This window comes from Manis pentadactyla, chromosome 7 (assembly GCF_030020395.1).
Source record: "Manis pentadactyla isolate mManPen7 chromosome 7, mManPen7.hap1, whole genome shotgun sequence".
Classification (NCBI taxonomy): Eukaryota; Metazoa; Chordata; class Mammalia; order Pholidota; family Manidae; genus Manis; species Manis pentadactyla.
In genome coordinates this window covers 103,849,242-103,866,531 of record NC_080025.1, presented here as the reverse complement: position 1 = coordinate 103,866,531, position 17,290 = coordinate 103,849,242, and the positions used below count along the sequence as shown (strand labels likewise).

General features: G+C 51.8%; 1 protein-coding gene across 2 annotated transcripts in view; it reads right to left on the bottom strand.

Annotated features, from left to right (window-relative positions):
- Window positions 1–17,290, bottom strand: part of MINDY4 (MINDY lysine 48 deubiquitinase 4) — a 112,313-nt gene that overhangs the window by 18,420 nt on the left and 76,603 nt on the right. For both annotated transcript variants that reach the window (XM_036897473.2, XM_036897474.2), the window contains 2 exons: window positions 12,196–12,263; window positions 1,340–1,403 (listed from right to left, as the gene is read on the bottom strand). In XM_036897473.2, the coding sequence (XP_036753368.2) occupies window positions 1,340–1,403; window positions 12,196–12,263 (132 nt within the window). The remainder of the gene's footprint in view (window positions 1–1,339; window positions 1,404–12,195; window positions 12,264–17,290) is intronic.

Here is a 17,290-nt window from a genome sequence, read left to right as displayed (position 1 = left end):
CACGTAACTGAGTCAGAGCTGCTTTGTGGAGAAGCGATATTTGGATGGGTCTCAAAGGATTTTTTTTAATAAACCTTTTTATTCTGAAATAATTTTAGATTCAAAAGAAGCTGTAAAAATAGTACAAAGAGTTCCTGTGTACCCTTCATGCAGCTGTTAGAAATTCAGAACCTCAGGACCCAGACTGGTCCCAATGAATCTGACCTGCTCTTCAACAAAATCCCCGGGGGAATCATATGTACATCAAAGTTTAAGAAGCACCAAGCTAATCCAAATGGCTCATTCTACAAATGAGGAAACTGAGACTTAGGGAGGCAAAGAAAATTACCTGAGCTCATTCCAGAGAGAAACAGCAAGTACAGCTCAGAACAACCCCCAGGGGCTGATCTGCCATCCTCTGCATCCTGCCGGCCTGCCCACCTCTGGCCACAGTGCTCTCTGCCTGCCAACGGGAAAGTTCCCAAAGAACACAGGCACTTCTCTCTTCTGGACCACCTCGAGTAGCTAGAAAGGCAGCTGCTCACCCTGAGGCCTTCCTCCAGGATGGGGGACAACAGTCAACCTCACAGTCTAGCAGGTGCCCTGGACAAGCCACAGGCCCTGAGTTGGCCCCTGCATGGGGCCCACGTACATTTTCAAGCCAGGCACAAGTGAGTCAGGTGGCCCAGGACAACTGGGTCCTCATTTGGGCCCAGCAGACTGAGCAGATCTGCTTGCCTGTCTGTGTTACATATATTGCTCCCCTATGTGCTGAGGATCAGATTTAATGAGGATCAGTAGCCACTATGGGAGGCCTTGCCACGCAGGGAAGGACATGGACAGAATCCAGGTGTAGCATTTGACTTCCAGTCCTGACACTCAATGACAGGATCTTCAACAGATCCCTACCCTGGTGTTACCAGGTAACAGGATAATAAGCAATTGTGCTCAAGGTCGCCCCCTGCCCCCCTGGAGACCCCCGAGGGCCCCTTTGTGAAACTGCAGAGGGGAGGGTTGTTGTAGAGATAATGCCCTGTACAAAAATAAAGGGTGCCATGGCCATCATCTCCCCAGCTAGGCCCATGGCTCCCAACCTGGGTTTGGGGCTCTGGGCTGTGCAGCACCCGGGCGTGCCCCCAGCTGCTTTTGCCCCCTGTGCAGCGCCAAGCACACAGATGGGGCACAGCAAACACTCAAGAAATGGAGACCAAGCTGAGTTGCCTTTCTCTGTCTCCATGATGGGGAAGCCCAGAAGAGGTTAGCACATGAAAGCTGCTTGGAGAGCTGGGAGGGACAAAGAAAGGGAAGAGGGAGGGAAAGAAGCACCTGGCTGTCCCAGCACCCCGCTGCGCCCCCTGACCTGTGTGCAGTACCCATGTGCTCCAATCAAGTGGCTGGTAGGGACATCAAAGTCCTGGCGGATGCTGAAAAACACAAAAAGAAGTGGTATTAGCATGTTTCTGCCTGACTCAGGCTGCCCAAGCAGACCTCGCTGGGTAACCAGGGGCTCCCCTCAGGTTCCAGGCGGAGACCCAGCGTTCTGGAGCTCCACCACTTGGTGCTCACTCTGCTCTGGATCAAGGCCTCCACTTCATCTTCACTAGGCCCTCTCCCGACACTGGAGAATGGCGATGGAAGTGTGACACAGCAGAAACGTAGAGTCCAACATCCCACATTCACATCCCACCTGTCACCTACTAACAGCGGGGACTGGGACATCCTCTTCCATCTCTGCGCCTCACTCTGTGAGTCTGTTAAATGAGAACAAGGTCTCTAATGCCTGCCTGAGGCCTAAAATAATAGCTGCTACCACCTGGGCACAGACCTTGTACCAGGCCCTTTACACGCATTATTCCCTAAACCCTGAGAGAAAACCCATGGCTCAGAGCACCGACCTGTGCAGAACACTTGGCTGAAGGGCAATGGAGCCAGTGGGGGACACCACAGCCAGCTGCAAAGGCCTGTGCTTCCCCACCCCAAGTTACTCCAGTACACTCCACAAACCACTGGACCACCCACCTTTAGAAGTGAGCCCTCCAAAAAGCATGAGAAGCCCCTTTTCCAAAAGAAATCCCTCAAACTGAAAAAAAAAAAAAAAAAAGAAAGATTTCTAGAGCTTGTATAGTCCTGTAGAGCAGTACAATCCAGGGTGCCATGTCAGTAGTGGTCCCGTCATGTGAGCTCAGCACCAGGAGGCAACCCCACCCATCCTGTCAATCTCAAAACCTCCTATACTGGTTGGGAAAATGGTAGAAAGCCCACCACCGAGACCTCATTTCTTTTACCTACCCCCAAGTAAGTCCCTGGGGAGACGAAGTGTTATTGTGGAGCTGAGCTCAGGCTGAGTAAACAGGAAGGCAGCCACCATATACAGAACGCACCGAAAGGATGGTGACTTCAGCCCACCCCCAGCCAAGGACGGAGTATGCACTTCATAGATGTGGGAAAGAAACTGCAGGGGCAAGGCCGGGGCAATGTGGGGCTGCTGCACATGCCCTAGGGGCACATCAGCCCCCAAGCGCTGCGCCCATGGCCTGGCCAGCTTCCTTCAGCCCCCACCCCAGGGAGAGCACCGAGGGGGACCAGAGGTAGGAAAGGTTTGCAATCACAACATTTGCTTTCCTTGTAATGGAAGAGAAGAGAAACCTGGTCTCAATTTTACGCTTTAAATCTAAGATCTGCCATAAATCCACAAGCCTAAAACACACCCTGGTCCCTGTATTCTTCCCAAATGGGTTTAGAATCTCAAGCTCCATGACCTCTGCAGGAGAAACACTTTCTTGTGGTTTTTTAATAACAATGGCCAAACGAGGACCATTTGTGGGCCACATGAAAAAGCTGGATGGGATTGGCACTGTAGGGCCCCAGCCAAGAATCACAGGGGCTTATGGGTCCTTGGGGAAGGCCTGGGAGGCTCACCCACCAGAGACAGCCCAACAGGCTTGGGAAGGAGCTAGCTGGGGGGACAAATGGCCAAGGACCACGCTCGGCTGGCGCTAGCTCAGCAGAAGAATTGATGGAAATGCTCTCCATGGCACATACAGGCATCTTCTAAAGAGAAGAAAATAAGCTCAGAGGAGCCCTGAGTGGATTGATAAGCATCACTGGCCCTGAGCCCACCCAAAGCTTTCAGCAGCAGTCTGATCTTCATAATCTCCCAGCCTCGTGTTCACCCAGTAGGTTTGAAAGCCTGCGTCAGTTGAGAGCAGAGGGACAGGCAGAAAGGACAATGGGAGGAAATGGTAATTGCATCCTTAGGTGCAAACACGATGGGAAATTCAGAAGTGAGCTTGATCTTTAAAAGGGAGGAACATCTGTATTTCACATTAGAGCATTTGGGAGACGCCAAGGAACAGCTTATGGCTTAAGAGATTTACAACTTTGGCAAATCCTGATGCCCAGACCTCCCTCTAGGGGAATTCCCTGGAGAGCTGAGTGTTAGGAGCCCTTGAGCACAGGAATAACGGCCTCTGCTTTACCAGGAGAGAAGGCAGTTCATAGGGCAAGGCCATCACCAGACCTGTGTTCTAGCCCCAGCTTGCTGTGTAGACACAAACCTCTCCTCTCTGGGCCTCAGTCTCCCCTTTTGTAATGCAAGAGGCTTGTACAAGATGAGTGGTGTCATGGGCTGAATTATATCCCCCAAAATTCCTACGTTGACGCCCAGGCTCCCACTACCTCAGAATGTGATTGTATTTGGAGATAGGACTTTTAAAGAGGTGGCTGAGTTAAATGAACCCATCAGGGTGGGTGAGCCCTACCTCAGTATGACTGGTGTCCTTTTAGGAAAAGGAAATTTGGATACACAGAGGGGTACATGCCCACAGAGGAAAGACCATGCAAGGACACAGGGAGAAGGTGGCTTCTGCAAACCAAGCAAAGAGGCCTCTGAGGAAACCAGCCCTGCCAACACCTGGAGCTCAGGCTGCCAACCTCCAGAACTGAGCGACAATACATTTCTGTTGTTTAAGTCCCCCAGGTTGTGGTACTTTGTTATGGCAAAAATGTCCAAGTGGCCTAGAGACATGGTTCCAGTCTACAGTTAAAGCCGTTCACCTAAAATCAATGTCCATGAAGTGGGGTCTGTGCCCAGCTTGCCCTCAGACTGGCTGAGTGACCTCAGGCAAGTCCTTATCTCTCTTTAAGCCTGTGTCTTCATTTATAAAACCAGAGGTCTAGAGCAAGGGGTCTCTGGTGACCTTCTGGGATGTGAACAAGTGTGACTGTTTCATGACTCTGATATTTTAAAAGGCATGCCTAAAATAGGCAGTAATAAACCTGGGAGGACCTAACCAGTCACCTCCCCTCCATTTGTGCCTGGGGATATCACCTCCTGGGGACCAGCTCCTCATCTGTGCTCCCACCTAAATTCCCTCCAAGAGTCAGCACCATTGACTGCACGCCCCCACCTGCAGCGGCCTCCAGAGACAGCAACCCTTTGTGGGACTTACACTGACTTCAACGATATCAATACTGGGAAGGGTAGCCATGGAACCACTAAGAGAACAGGGGCTCTCAAGTCAGGAAGTCTTGAATTCAAATTCAGCCACTGCTGCTTACTAACTGTTCCCCTCTCTGAGCCTCAGTTTCCCCACCTGCAATATGGACATGACGATGCCTCCCTAGATTATAGATTGCTGTGAGAACTGAATGAGATGGACTATATAAAACATTTGGCATTTGGTAAATGTCACTTCCTTTTCCCTACTGTAATAACAATAATAATAATTTTTTAAAAAACAATGACTGAGAGGTCATGATTCCTGTAACCTCAACCAATTGTATCATGGCCAAGAACCCAGAATGTAGGCCTCTAAGCAGCCGAAATGTAGCCATGAATATCTGGGAAGGATTTGTACAGAGCAGATACTGATTGTTTTCCCAGAAAGGCCCAGAGAGCTCCCTGCTACCAGGGCAGATGTGCCCCATCTCTCCTCAGACATCCCCTTCCTGAGAGCACCCACCAACTGCTTTCCATGTGCCCTCCTTGCCCTTCCGAGCAGCAGGGACTTTGGGGGCCAGGGTTACGTTGCATCCATATGGCCCACTGGCACCCAGAACCGAGCTCTCACCCTGCAGGTGCACAGGAAATGGGCTCTAAGTCATATGAGCCTGCCCACACCCATCCCAGGAGAGGCTGCAAGGAAGGCCCTGGTGGAACACCCTCCAGAAGCTGGGTCCCAGGAGGTTGCAGGGGCAGGTGGAAGCAAGCTTCCCACCCAAGGGCTGGCCTGGGACTGAAGATTTTCCCAAGAGATTGTTTCTCCCTCCTCCCAAGGCCCATCCTCTTTATCTGAGCACCTGAACCCTTTGTGGAAGAAGGAGCTATTGTCCTTGGGTGAGTGGACAGGGTACTAGATGCACTAAAGGTGCCTCATGGAGTTGCCACTAAGCATCTGTCACTCCCTGGCTGTGACTTGTCATCTCAGCAACCTGAGACAGGGCTGGCAGCCTAGATTATGCCACCTGAAATTAAGTGGTGTGAAAAACAGGCAGACGAGCATCTGTTTGGTATGGGCCTACTTGGGGGTCTTGTTTTCCACTTCTCCTTCTAAGCTGGCAGAGACAGCCAAGTAGCACCTGTCACTTCTCCCTGCATCCAGGAATGGGAATCCAAGCAGAAGGGCTTAGACTGGAGGCCAGGAGACCTGGGTGATGGTGTCAGCTGTGCCACCAACCTGCACTTAACTTCTTAGAGCCTTGATCCCCACATCTGTAAAATGGGATAATGGCCCCAGGGCTATGGGTCTGCCCCTTGGGTTGCTGCAACCAACCCCAAAAGTCCAGGGTGGCAGTGAGGGCCCCTCCCTCTCACCCAGTTCCTGCCTTCCACAGGATGAGGGAGCTTCAGAGGACCCCCAGAGGGAGCCAGCCAGAGATCTACAGGACAGAGCTCTGGTCTGCTGTGACAGGACACAAGAGCAGGTGGCTCCCAGGGAAGGGGCCAGAGAGAGGAAGGAGGGTCAGTCAGAGGAGGCGGGTTTTGGGTTTCCAATGACAAAGGTGCCTGCCAGCCCTCTGAGTCTACCTCCCACCCACCACCTCGGTCTCTTCAGGCACATGTGCTGAAAGTACTCACTCGCAGGGCCTCCACCCTAATCCAAATCAAGCTTAAAGGTGACTTAAGAGTTCATGGAGGGAGTTCCTCTCCTCCTGTTTCCAGTGACAACAGTCAAAAGATCTTGGCGTGTCGGGTAGGAAGTGCCCTTAACCATCCTATATGGTCTCTTGTGTTACACATGGGAGAGCCAGGTGAGAGAAGCCACGGGCTTTGTTCAGGGTCCCAGAGCAGGTCTTGCCTGTGTCGAGTTGGGGCGCCTGGTCTGGGTGGTTCTGCGTGTGCCTCAGTATGCTGCGTAGGGAAGGTTTAAGTGGGTACAATAGGAGGGGAAGGAGAAGGCTGACACAAGTCTCATTCACCCCCTCCCATCAGCTCAGCACATCTGGGAACACCACGAACCTGGGATTCTCAACAAGAACAGCCCTCTGCTCAAATCCTCAGGCCACAAACCACTGGCCCACCCAGCTCCCTGAGGTGGCCTCCGGTTCCAGGAGCTTGCTGGGACAAGAGGCTTTATCATTGCTCTTCTTCACTCTCTGGAAGGAGCCCACGGGGGCTTCTGTCAAGGCCCAGATTGGACCCACTGCCAAACTCACATCTACCCTCCTGTTCCTTGACACACCCCAAACCTCCAGTCCCTGACTCCACAGTTCATCCTTTCCCAGCCAGTGCAGTAGGCCTGTGGGCTGTAACTGCCTTCTGGAGCAGCCCCTGGGCTCCACTGTCCCATGGTGGGTGGGGCCCAGCCCTGCCCCGGTGAGGCATTAGGAATGGGGGCCCAGCTCCCAGCAGGCTGAGGGGTTGTGGAGGGAGGGCTCCCTTCCACTGGGCTCACGAGAGCCCACCATGCAGCAGGGAGGGCCTCTTGAGAGCACAGCTGACGCTGAGGAAGCATGAAAAGGCAGGAGGGACACTGAGTCCCAAAGACATTGTCTAGGTTCCTGGACCAGGCACTCCTAAAGTCCTGGCTTTTGATATGAATCAATCAGCAGCACTGTTTTCTGCTTACACTGGCTAAGAATTGAGTTTCTGTCCCTTGCCTTTGCATTAACACCACTCATAGCTGCCTTTTATTTCAGGGGTATTTCCACAAAGAAATGACGTTGTTGCTGTTTCTACTCTATGGGAGGGAGTTACAAACAGCAAGAGAGCCGCCACGGTGTGGGTGCTGCCCCTCGCCCTCAGTGCCTGCTTTGTGCTATTCAAAAATTATTTCAGGACATGACAAACTACCTCCTATTTTGGATTTCAAGATTGCCACTGGGCAGCCAAAGTTGCCCAAAGTAATTAATGCCAAAGGTCTACTGCCTGAAAAGGCTTCCTTCACAAGCTGTTTCCCCCCCATTGGCCAGGCCTAAGCCACCTCCCCATCTGTGCCAGGTGCTGGCTCTCTTGCTAACTCCCCCAGGGACCAGGGCACCCCAGTGCTATGCTGTGCAAGCGTCACTTGGGGCTTGCCCTGACTCCAGGACCCTGAACATTCTTGGGGCTGGTGAGAGCATGCTGGGGAAAGTTCTAGGCTATGTGGTTTGGAAGGCAGTGGAACTAGGAGAGTGTGAGCACCTCTGTGAGATTTATTGTAAGCAACTTAAGACCTTAGGAAAGAATATAGATGGCTTGAAATCAAGTGGAAAAAAGTAAAATCTTCATAAGGCTTTACAGTCAGCCTGGCATAAACAAAACTCAAAGGCCAGCATCAGTACTGTTCTTTCAGCCTCTAAGGGTGAAGCGGCCAGGCTGCATGCAGTCCACTGTGCTTGCATCTGCCTGTGGTGCCCTCCTCCTGGCTCCACTCAGGCCCTGGGAACAGCCTGTGCACAGGAGGCACTGACTTTGGTGCAGGCGCTGCCCCTGGGCCTCGGGCATGAGCCTGAGAGCGCTGCTAAGAGAGGACGGCCACACACACACACGCACACGCACACCCACACGCACACGCACACACACACACACACACACACTGTGAAGAACTGCGGGGGTTTTCCAGACCCCTACTCCACTTCTCCCTGGCTGAACAGCATATGATTTGACAGATTCTACCCTCTCTTTGGCTAGGAGGACACGTTTTCAACTGCTTCAAAGTGGTAATAGATCATGCTGAAATTGCATTAAAGGGTTTGGTAAAGATGAATCTGAACCCCAGAGCAAGAAAGCCCTTGGGGATCATCTAGTCTTACAGTTTATAAGCCATGTTTGCAGAGCTGGGGCTTCTCCAAAAAAGGGTTTGGCACCACTTTGGGAAACAGGGAGGGGTAGGCATCTCTCCCTAACCCCACTGCTCTAGTCAAAGCAATCCTGCTGCATCTGCTTCACATAGGGAGCTTCAGGATATGATTTATTTGGAAAAAAATCTAATTTTGTCTCACTATGAAAAGAGGTTAAGAAGCGCTAGTCTGACCCTTCCTGTTAGAGATAGAGTCTAAGGCAGTTTGGATCAGCTACACAGTTTGTTAACAGCAGAGCAGATATGGCGTCTCTTCAGGTGTCCTGAAGCTACATCATAGCCAAGGAAAGGATGCTGTCATGTGACTTGTCACCTACTGGCTGCCCTGGACAAGCCTCTTAGCTCACTCTGACAAATGGTGCCTGCACTAGGTTGACATTCGTCCCCATGAGCCCAAACATCCTTAAGGAAAGGCCTTTGCAAGTTACTAACTCTGGAGGCCGGGCAAGATGAGGTGGGTTTGTACAGTACCAGGCCCATTAGCACTGCCAAGTGAACCACAACACACCTTCAGCCAGCCTGGCATCCCCTCCAAGAACAGAGCTCAGAGGCTCTGGGGAGTGGAGGGAAGCCTGTAGTGCAATGTGACTGGCATGTGAGGGGGGCGAGGACAATTCCAGGAGCTCCACTTCCAGAGAGAAAAAAGCTCCTTTAGAGTAGCCCCAGAAATGCCAGGAATGCTACTGTGTTATTGTAAATAATCTCAGCATGATGCTCACAGGATCTGGGCAGCATCTCGACAGGCTATCCCTGTCCTCACTGTCAGCCCTGTCTTTCCTCATCATGGCTGCACCCCTTTCAGGAAGCCCCCCGGACCAGAGGCATGACAGGTCAGCTCCACTCCAATGTCCATGTCTCTGGCCCCGCAGGCATGCAGAGCAGTCAGGCAGCCATCCTGGGACTGCCCAGGTTGGGTCGGGAGGCAGAGGGAGTCTGGAGAAGCCCACAGAGGCAGCACAGGCTGCTCAAGGAGTGCCTCAGACACTAAAAGTTTTCTTGAACTTAACAAGTTAAGAGAGCTGGGTGTCTTCTCAAGCATAGCTCTGTGTGGCGCATGCCCAGGGCAGGGACTGGTCTGCTCACCACCCCTTCTCATGCCCCCTGAGGGCAATGGCAGCACACAGCTCCCGGGGAACCCCTGAGTCACTCAGGAAGTGCCTGCCAAGGAGGAGCACCATCACCAACTGCAGGACATCCCTGCGGCCATGTCTTCACCACAGGGCACAGAGCCAAGACTGAGGCAAGACAAGACAGGACGGGACACAGGAGGCTTCCAAGCATGGCTAGGATAGGATTGGATTAGCAGCAGTCATTATCCAAGGCTCGCTACCCTCCAGGCACTGCGCCAAGCACAAGCACATGACATGTGTTTCTCTATTTAATCTTATAAGGCAGCAATTATCAACCCCATTTCACAGAGCAAGAAACTCAGGCTCAAAGAGGTATAGAGCCTGAAACCAAGTCTCTTTTATTCCATGTTCAGATCCTTAAACAGCAAAACCCAGAGGCCCCATCTGGGGCCAGTCTGCCTGGGCTAAGCTGTGTGACCTTGGAACAAGCTAATCACCTATCAAAACCAGTTTCCTTATCTAGAAGACTAGAATGGTGACAGTAATCACAGCAGAGCCAACTAACAGGGTTGGTGTGGAGATTAAATAAGTTTCATGTATAAAATTTTACAGCAAAAGATCTGGCACACAGGAAGCTTACGAGATATTGGTTGCTATTGTTCTAACTGCTAAGGAGAATGTCCTCCTCTATGTTGTCTTAGAAGGCAAGGAGAGGCTACAGTAGCAAGACAAACCCACCCAACGCCCCACTAGGTCCAGTGATAAAGCAGGTGGCTGTCAGTCCCTGTGGAAGGCAGGGCCAGCCCAGCCAAAGCTGCCCTAGAGGCTTCAGCATCGTGGGCCTTCAGAACCCAGGGAAGGTCCTCAGGAGCCGAGGGAGAGCAAGACGGTCTCTCCAGACTCTCCCCTCTGCCCTGGGAACAAGGGGAAGGAAGTGATGCAGCTGGGTCATGTGTATCTGTGTGTCTCTCTGTATGTGAATGTATGTCTGTGTGTGTCCAGGTGCATCTGTGTGTCCGTGTGTATGTATGTCTGTGTATGTGTGCCTGTGTCTGCGTGTTTGTGTGTGTGTATCTGTGTGTGTGCCTGTGTCTGTGTCTCTGCATATCTGCGCATGTGTACATGTCTGTGTGTCTGCATCTGTGCTTGTGTCTGTCTATGTGTGCCCACGTGTCTGTGTGTGCAGAGAGGGGGAGGGGCATGGCAGGGCTGTGCTTCAGGCCCATTAGCATGAGGCTATGCAGGTCCAGGGGGGCAGCCTTCCCCACAAAGACACCCCACAGGCACCACAGCCGGGGCAGAGACTGACCCCTGCCTGGCTTGGGTTGATGGGGTGGGGAGCAGCAGAAGCAGCCCCCATCCTCCCGCTTTGGCCAGTGCAGAGTAACCCAAGGGCCCCACAGGGAGAGGGCTGCCAAAGCCATTCCCTGTGGGAGCACAGTGTGAGCAGGGTGCCCAGCTCCCAGGCTGGATGCAGAGCCTGCAGCAGCTTCCCCGGTGACCACTGGAGCAAAGACACTGTAAGCACAGAGTCGAGAGCCCCCAAGCCAGAGGAACCCCTGTACGCATGAGAAACCTGAGGCTGAGAGGATGACACAACCAGATGTCCCCTGGCCTGGCCCTGCTCAGAGCCCTCAGGGTGCTCAGGGGTCTCACCTACACACGCACAGATGCACAGCCAACCCTGTCAGCCCAAGGATTGGCACACCCAGGCCCGGGGAGAAGACAGTGTGGATTATGGTCTCCAAGAATGAGAGCCTGGGCCAGGAATGAATCATATCATTACGGCAGGATTAGAAGAAGAATGCCGTTAGAAAATCTGTGCCCACACACACATTTAATAAGGTCAGTAGCAGCAAGCAGCAGGCAGGTGGGCAGCACAAGGCTGCAGAGTCCCTGCCATCCCCTACCACCTGTACTAGAGGCCATGGGAACTGTGGACAAGGCCTGCCCAGGCCCAGCTGGGGAAGTGTCTCCTGGCACAGCCTCTGAGTTTGGACACCACATAGCTACTCTTTCCACCTCCCCACTTCCTGGGCCTTACCTGCTTGGAGTTATCCCCAAATCTTGCCCCATCCCCAGAGTGAGAATTCATCACCCAGGTCTCCATACCCTATGGAGTCTGCTCTCTGCTTGGAAGTGGATGGGGCAATCGATTATAGTTTACAAAACTCTTAATGTGCTATTAATCTGCTACCCTCCCTGTTGACATAATGCTCAGGTGACAAATATGGATAAAAGGCCTAGAAAGCTCCTAGAGAATGAGCACGATGGAGGAACTCCAGCTCTCAGGCATCCTGGGAGGCCACAGTGGATAAGGATGCACAGAGTCAAGTCAGAGATCCTACTCCTGCTGCCATGAGGCCCGCAGCACCCCCCACCTCCATCTCCTCAGGGCTGGCTGTAGACCCAAGCCTTGCAGCCTTCAGGACTTCCTTGGCCTGCAGTGAACCCCGCTCCCTGAGATCACAGGGGCCCTCGGTCATTTCCCAGGTCTCAGCCTCAACCGTCCATCCCGACACAGGTCCTGGGGAGTCCACATGTGCACTTCAGTACGTGCACACTGCCACAGGGAGCCCAGGGCGACTGGAAGCTCTTTGGGGGTGGGTCGCTCAGATCATTCCCGCACTCCCCAGCACAAGTGGGGAGACAGAGAGAAGGCAGAACTGCCCACACCTGGGTGTGGGATGTAACTACTCTCTCTCCTCCACCAGCACACCATGTCCCACTCGCCCTTCACTCACCCTTTCAACCACCTTACCCAGCACCCAGTAGGCGCCAAGTGCTGTCCTGGGCTCTGGGGAGGCAGCAGTGAACAAGACAGACAAGCACAGGCCTGGGTGTGGGGAAAGGAAGATACTCACAGCTCCGTGGACCTGGACAAGATGGCAGACAAGGTGAGCAGGATGCATCCATATGGACCCACTTCGAACTGGTAAGAGGAGAAAGGAATGAGCACCCAGTAAACGGGTACCTTCCTCTTAACTCCCTGGGGGCCACACCTTGGGAGCAGCCTGACCCCACAAGTTGCCAGGTGGCCCCATGGCAGATCCTGTGCAGATATCACCAACCAGGGCCCCTAAAGGATGGGGAGCCACCAGCCTGAAGGACAATGGGAGCAATGCAGTGCCCACCAAGGTGCACACACCACAACCTCTGAGTCCAAGTCCATGTCCATACAGGCCATAGGGCAGCCTCCATTACCATTCAAGGGCCTTCCATGCATTAGCACGCTTAAAACCATTAGAGGCCTGTGTGATAAATAGTTATTACTGCCCTCTGTCATACGAGGAAACTGGAGCTCAGAAATGGAGCAAGTGACCCAAGGTCACATAGCTGGTAAGCAGCCCAGTGGGATTCCAGGGAGCTCCATCTGCTTCTAAATCCCTTACTCCAAAGGACTTCACCACACTGAGAGCAGCAGAGGGCAGGTTTGGGGCAGAGTCAGGGTCAGCAGGAATGAGGGGGTGATCCAGGCAAATGCAAGCATGGACACTATCTTTTTTAAATTCTTTATATTTTGTTCATCACGGTTTTGGGGGGTTTTTTTTTAAATATTACATTAAATATTATTTATGCTGATTACTAAGGTTTTTGGTACCTGTTTGAATTTTGAATTGGTTCTCACCTTGGGCACCTCACTCATCTCCAGCCAGGGCCCCTCCCACAGATGTCCTGACAGGCCAGACAGAGTAGCCAGTGTAGAAAGGCACCCTCCTAAGCTGGTGGCCCAGGCCTGGCACTAGGCCTCTTCTTAGGCTGAACTGTCCTAAGACAGTCCTGACCCTGGTTTGGAGCCTAAAATTTGGAGCCTGGCTGCCTTAGTTTAAATCCTGGCTCTGCTACTCCTACCTATGTGACCAAAGGACATTTCTTAACTTCTCTGTCCCTGGGCTTCTCATCTGCAAAACAAGGATGATGATGATAATGATTGGGTCTACAGGCATCAGACTGTTGTGAAGACTGAGATAATCCTTGCAGAGCACTTAGTACAGAGCCTGACACCTGCGTTAGCTGTTCGTATCTATGAGGCTGGCTCTGCACTGCCCACCTGTCCGGTGAGCCCAGCAGGCCACAGCCTACTGGATGGAGTATGTCACTTTGGCTCCCTAGAGAAATGCCATCACCCAGATGCAAATCAGTGTGAAGACCTTACTCACCCTACTCTGGGGACAAAACCACTTCAGTGAATGGTTGTTTAAGATGCTGCCTATTACAAAAGTCAGTGTTCCTTATGTGTGATCAGTTTCTTTTTGGACTTAAAACCAGCAAAAACCTTGTTTTCATGGAACAATAAGAATTACATAATTTATCAAATCTCCATTTTTGCTTTGCCTGCCAGGAATCTCAGAGCCAAATATGGTGCTCAACTATTTCAGTTCAAGCTTATGATAAAATTATTTTTTATTTTCATCAAAATATATTTTATTTTCATGTAGTGATTCAATTGGTCAGCCATTCAAAAAAATTACTGTGTGAACTTTCTATGCCAAGAAGATGCTCCCTGATAAGGCTGTACTTGTGAACAAGGTGGACATGGATCTACCCTCATAAGAAGTAACTCAGGGAAGAAATAACAATAAGCAACTTGAAAAGGGTGGGAAGGAACTCTGCTTTGATGGGAAATACAAGGTTTTCTAGAAACACACAGGAAGGGCCTTCAATACAGTTTTAGGGTTTAGGGATAGAGGGACCATCAGGAAGGCTTTCTGGAGAAAGTGACGTCCAAACAGAAATTTAAGGGACAAGGAGGAATCAGAAGAGAAAGGAATGCTATTCCAGGAAAAAGGAAAAAGGAAAAGCACATGCAAAGGCCCTGAGGTAAAAGAGGTCAGGTTTATTATAGTTGGAGCACAGAAAAGCCCTGAGGACATCAGTTTTTTTTAATAATTAATTTTAAATCTTTTTTTGGAAGTATAAATGGAATGAATGAATCAACAACAATCTTAAATCAACCTCATCTTAATGCTGCAATCTCAGGCCAGTCACTTCACTTCTGTTGTCCTTAATTTCTCCATTTGCAGAACAGGGGTAATGCATACCTGCCTTACATATTTCCTTGTGTTACAGTGCACATGCTCTGAGAGCAAGCACTCTGACAATAGCAAAGAGTAACGCTGACATCTTCACACAAGGGACTAACACCTGGGAGGGCCCGGGCCACCAGCACCCTTGTCATAGCTCCACTATGGACCTGCATGGGCCTTAGGGAGTAGCAAAGCTCTCTTAGTCTCACTTTCCCCTCTGAAATGCCTACCTACTCCTATGGACTTGCACACTGCCTTGGGGAAGCCACAACACTTCCCTGGGCTGTTTACCCTCTGCCGTGCCTGCAATGCCGACCTACTTGCAGGACTGCCAAGAAGTAAGGACACAGAGCTTGTAGGCCCTAATGCTGTGTAAACATGGAGAACTATTACTACTACTCTAGGCAGCATTTTTCACAACCCTTGGAACCCCCTCAAGAAGACCTTACCAAAGCCCTGGCTATGCCCCTCCATGTGGACTGGTTAGGTAAGATGGCAGAAGGTGGAGAAATGACCCCTGCCTGGGGCCTCAGGCTCTTGCTGGAACACAATTGAACGGCAGCAATACTCCGTTTTGTTTTCTTAAAACATATATTAAGATTATCTCACCAAATTCAAGCTGCCAAGACATGTGAGGCCACAGGGCAAGATGCCTGCATTGAAAGGAGAGATGAGACAGGCAACTGAGCCAAAACCCACCATTAGGGTCTGTGAACATGTCTGGGATGCTTGGGAGGAAGGGCCGCTCGGGCCCTGGAGAGACCTGAGCGCACCAAGGAACCCCAACCAGAGGCAGGGGCGGGGCACTACCCACTCGCAGGGGGCCAGCCAGACATCTCGCCCAAAAGGGTGAGCGGTAATGAAAACACAGCAAGGAGGCTATTTATTTTGGGCAGAGATAGTTCGGTGTTCACTTCCAGGCCTGGCACAAGGGACTCCACTTAGGCCCAGGCCATGAAAAATGAATTTGGTGAGGGTAGTGCTGAGGCAGCTCAACAGCTTCCAGCAAAAACATAATTGAACTGCAGGGGGAAAACACCGCCTTCTAGGGTGAGGAGGGCCAAATATTGACTGCTTATACCCAGAGACCAGAGCTGCGTGAGGAAGGTGAATTGCTCTGAGCCCAGAGACAGGACAGAAAGAAGGCGGCTCCCACCCCTGGAGCAGGAGCCACTCTCTGAACCTCTTTCACAGTCACTGTCTTGCTTGGACTTCAAGCAGAAACCCTGGGGTACAGGGTGAGAGAGGAAGGAGGCACATTTATAGGCAAGGATAGGGAAGGCCTTGGTGCTGAGGGGCCACCCCAGGGCTATCAGTGGGCCATGACAGGGCCATGGGTCATGTGAGCCCTCTCCTTTGCCCCCAGAAGCCTCATAGGGCGTGTCTGTCTCCTAGCGTTGGTGGGTCCAGGCAGGCTCTGTTTCACCTGACAGTGTGAACATAGGTGTCCTCAGTCCCGGCCTCCCTGGTCAAATAACGCACACCAGTGCCATCAGACTTTACTCAACTCCTTCAGTTGTACTGCTATATTCCCACAACATTCTGGGTGTATATAATAGTAGAATCCTTTCTGCTTATTTAGAGCCTGGGACTGAATCTGGAAGACACTCTTTCCCAGGTGTTTAGATTTCTTCTTTGAGAACCACTGCTGGGAGGTAAAGAGTAGGAAGTTATCTGCTAATTGCTCCATCTCTCATTTTCCGAATGAAGCACCTGAGGCCCAGTGACTGTCCCGAGGCCACATGTGACCAAAGAGTAAGCCAGAGGATGTCCCCAGGCCACTGGGCCAGTGGTGAGAGCACTGCATCAGCAACAGCCACCGGGCTATGCCTCTGAAGGACCAGAGAGAGCTAGGGACAGTCAGCCAGGAACTCCTGAGGCCTAGACCAGGACCCTGCTCCAGCCAGGGCCCCTCCCACAGGCCTCTAGACAGGCCAGACAGAGAAGCCAGTGTAGAAAGGCACCATCTTAGGCTGGGGGCCCAGGCCTGGCACTAGGCCTCTTCTTAGGCTGAACTGTCCTAACACAGTGGCTGTAGGGGAGAGGATTTCAGGTGGACCAGCACCCCAGGGACGGCACACCTGTCTCCCTATGGTCTCAGGGCAGGCTGTTTTGCTACCCAACCGGCATCTCTGCTGTCAGGGCCAACACACTTCCCGGGGTGTACCCGGACTCTGTGTCTGGGGAATTATGCCAGGGAGGGTATTCTGACAGCAGGAGTGTCCAGCCTGACCCCACATTCAGCAAGTTCTCTTGCTTTCTAGGCTCCCGCCTCTATCACCTTCTCTAGAGCCTTAAAAGAGATGACCCCACAGCTCAGAAGCTGAAGGAAAGACATAGAAGTGGCATAAAGGATTTGCCAGCAAACCAGGAAAGAATGGCCTGGTGTCCTTTCTACCCTTCAATCCTGAAAGACAAGTGTCAGAATCATGAGGCCTTGTAGTTGGGGACCTCAGAGGTCATCAGTCTCTTGGCCTTGGCTCATGCTGCACCCTGCCTCTGTAATGCTTCCCTCTCATTTCTACATGTCTATGATGAACCCATCTCAAGGCTGCCCTAAGGAATCATGACAAAGGTGATCATAACAACAAAAGGTAACAATTGCTGAGAACATTGAGCAAATCACAGTGGTTCTAGGCACTCTGCACAGTACTCTGAGGTAAGTACCATTATTATCATCCCCATTTTATAGATGAGGCAACTGAGGCATAGGGGGTTAAGTAAGTTGCCCAAGATCACAGAGCTATTAAGAGCTGTAACCTGGATGCAAACCCAGGCTGAGGGCTCCAGAGATCATTTTCTCTACCCCTGGAGCATTGAACTCCATCCTCCACAAAGCCTGCAAGGCTACACGCCTCCTCTGACTCCCCTGGGCACTGTGTGCTGCTCTCGAGCTCTGGCCACACTCCACCCCATCTCGCAGCCAGGAGTC